The 3,255-nt window shown below is 39.1% G+C and overlaps 1 protein-coding gene across 1 annotated transcript in view; it reads left to right on the top strand.

Moving 5' to 3' along the window:
* The window catches only part of LOC111040862 (52 kDa repressor of the inhibitor of the protein kinase-like), a gene marked incomplete at its 5' end in the record, with an annotated part of 3,481 nt that extends 2,007 nt beyond the window's left edge, over positions 1 to 1,474 (top strand). The window contains one exon of the mRNA XM_022324926.1: positions 1,355 to 1,474. Coding sequence (XP_022180618.1) covers positions 1,355 to 1,474 — 120 coding nt within the window. The remainder of the gene's footprint in view (positions 1 to 1,354) is intronic.
* Positions 1,475 to 3,255: the final 1,781 nt, after the last annotated feature.

The raw sequence follows: 3,255 nt of genomic DNA, 5'->3' as shown, positions 1-3,255 counted from the left end.
CCCCCCCCCCCAAAAAAAAAAAAATTCTGGATACGCCACTGGTCATAAGATCTCTACGAGTTAATATGATTCTACATCCGCTGGTTTTTTTGGACTCTATGACCAACACATGCTCTCCTTTATATACCATACTTGTTAACAAAACGAATTCATCTTCCAAAAAAATGATTTTTCTATATTTTACAGCGGCATCGAGAATGTGTGATAAAATATTACCCATCAGTGAATAAATGCGTTTCAAAAAGTCTGAAGATATATTTAGATATCACGACGGTGTAATTATTCGCAGTACAATATTAAATTGATCTTTCGGGTCGAGTCCGGCGTTTAAGAATATTCGATTCTCAAAGTCGATTGTAAAATTACTGCAATCAATAAGTTCTGATGGCGATAGAGGTGCAACATACTTGTATATCCGTGTTTGAACACGGAACGGTCGTCGCGCCGCGCAAGCGTAAAACCGGTTCGTCCTGCCAGCGCCGAAGCTCGAGAGCCTCCCCTACCCCTACCTCACGCCGCTGTACGCCGCCGTTTTGCGAATACGGTCGAGCTTGGAGTCTGTCGTTTTTGTCTTTTGTGTGCGGTCGAGTTGGACGCAACTCGTTGTCCTTCACCACCCCGAGCCTGTGTTGTTTTCCTTTTGGCTCACTGTGTCATTGTCATACACCCCGTGCGGCGTTCCAGCCATCGACGATTGTCACTGAGAGTGATCCAGACCAGCCCTGTTCCGGCCATCGACGATTGTCACTGAAAGTGATCCAGACCGGCCCTGTTCCGGCCATCGACGATTGTCATTGAGAGTGATCCAGACCGGCCCTGTTCCTGCCATTACGATAGAGAGTCCGAAGGAGGAGGAAAGTGGTGAAGCAGTCCCGCGGCATGTTATTTCTAACCAGGTCATCTTTGTATGAATGTAATTTTGTAACCTTTAAACTGGCGCGATCATTGTAAATCGTACAGCCGCTATTGTCATATCAGTATTTTATTCTTGGGCGCCCGTTTTAGTTAAGCGTAGAATAAACGTGTTTATAAAGCCTTACGCTAAAGTTGTACTCATTTGGGGTAACCGTTCGTCCTATACGCCGCAAGTCGATGTAGCCAACCGCCGAGTTGTAGGAGCTATATCGGCGTGGAACAATCCGTTTCATTTCACTTATTGGTCCTGCCATTTTAACACTGTTATAGCAATACTATGAGACTTGACACTGTTGAATCAAAACTGTGACTGAATATTTACACACTCAACTATTAATTGTTATACTATGTATGGTGGGGGGCTAGGTATATAATGTGTTTAGTGGTATTGATTAGGTATATAATGTGTTTATATATATATAATATAGGTATTACGTAGCCCAACCTACTGCTGTGGCTGGCAGCAAATGAGGTAGCAGGGGTGGGTCATCCCTGGCCGGGTGAAGTGGTGAGTGGCGGTGGCGGTGGTGGTGGTGGTGGTGGCAGTGGTATTAGCTGAGCGGTGAAGAGGAGAGGCAGTAGCGGTGGCGGTGAAGAGGAGAGGTGGTGGTGGTGTGGTGGTATCGGCTGAGCGGTGAAGAGGAGTGGCAGTGGCGGTGGTGGTGAAGAGGAGAGGTGGTGGTGGTGGTGATGCGGTTGTGGTGTGGTGGTGGTGGTCCCAGGATCGGAAAATTTATACTACTATCAGGAAGTAAAGATAACATGTCTAATTACAGACCAATATCTATGCTTTGCAATTTCTCTAAGATTCTTGAAAAAATAGTTAAGTCTAGACTAATCTCTTACTTAGAAAAATATAAACTTTTATCCCAATTTCAGTTTGGCTTCCGACCGGGCAGGAGTACCATTAATGCTTTATATTCAATAACACAATTTAGGTATTTATGAAAAATTAGATAGTAATGAAAAAGTTGTAGCATATTTTTGGACTTGGCTAAGGCTTTCGATACTGTAGACCATGGGGAATTGATTAATATTTTGCCAGGTTTTGGAATAAATGAGGAAAGTCTAAGCTGGTTTTCTAGCTATCTGGAAAATAGAACACAATTAGTTTCAGTAAATAGGGAATTAAGTTGTAAAAAAAAAATTGATTGTGGAGTACAACAAGGCAGTGTGTTAGGACCAATTTTATTTATATTTTACTATTGGTGACTTAAATACGGGTGGATTAGTGGTTATCTATGCTGATGACACTTGCCTTTTTTTTTCGGGAAAGTCTTTGGAAACTGTAAAAGAAAAAACTACAACAGGTTTAAATAGAGTATTCCAAGAGTTAAACAGTAAAAAACTAACCTAAGTATTAACTCTAATACTTGCAAATGTCAAGAAATAATAAGGGTAACACGTACAAAGTATTTGGGTATTATTATTGATTCTAATTTGAGATGGAATATACACATTGATAATACAGTACTGTGCTTGAGATCAGTAATTTTCAAATTCTATAAATCGAACCACAGGCGGAGATCGGGGGGGGGCTTACGGGAACTTAGCCCCCCCCCCCCCCAAATAAATAATTTTAAGTTAAAACCCTCTAAATATTTAAGACACAAAATATACTTTTATACAGATTACAGAATGTTTTAGGGATAATTTATTATTATTAATATTTAATAAATACCTAAACTGTAAAAAATAAGAATTTTACATCAAATTTATATGTAAATTTGTTTTTGTTTGGATCCAAAAACTATTGTTGTACATATACATAATAAAATTATAAAAATCAAAACAGTGATGCAAAATTTAATCAAGCCGAATCAGCAAAATTGCTACGACTACATAAGGCGACGTCTGTGACGGGAGCGGGGCTGTTCAGTTTTTGGTTCACGCATTGTCGTGGCTAACAAGCAGTATTTGACGTTTCCTTTAATTATTTGTTTTTTGATATTCTTTTATATATTATATTTAATTCTTTTAACCAAGTGTTACTGTTTTTCTTTACAACTATTTTAGAGTATTTTATCTTGTGTGTAAACACTTTTGAAAAAGATAGTAAGACACTGTAATACTTACTTTCTTGTCCAGTACTCGTTATCGTGGTCAGTCGAGAAAGAGTAAGACTTTGCCTAGGTTAAAGATATCTCACTCTCAAACATCTAGTACTCGTTATCGTGGTCAGTTGTTAGAGAGTAAAGTAACTTTAGATTTGTATCGTGTAAAACCTGTTTGGACCTCGTTTAGTTATCTTTTGTGCAGTACTCGTCATCGTGGTCACCAAAAGAATAATTTAAATAAAGTTCATACAGCAGGTATCGATAATTTACTTGTTTGACGGTT

Source organism: Myzus persicae, unplaced genomic scaffold (genome assembly GCF_001856785.1).
Source record: "Myzus persicae strain clone G006 unplaced genomic scaffold, MPER_G0061.0, whole genome shotgun sequence".
In the NCBI taxonomy this organism is placed as follows: domain Eukaryota; kingdom Metazoa; phylum Arthropoda; class Insecta; order Hemiptera; family Aphididae; genus Myzus; species Myzus persicae.
This window is presented reverse-complemented; position numbering and strand designations above follow the sequence as displayed.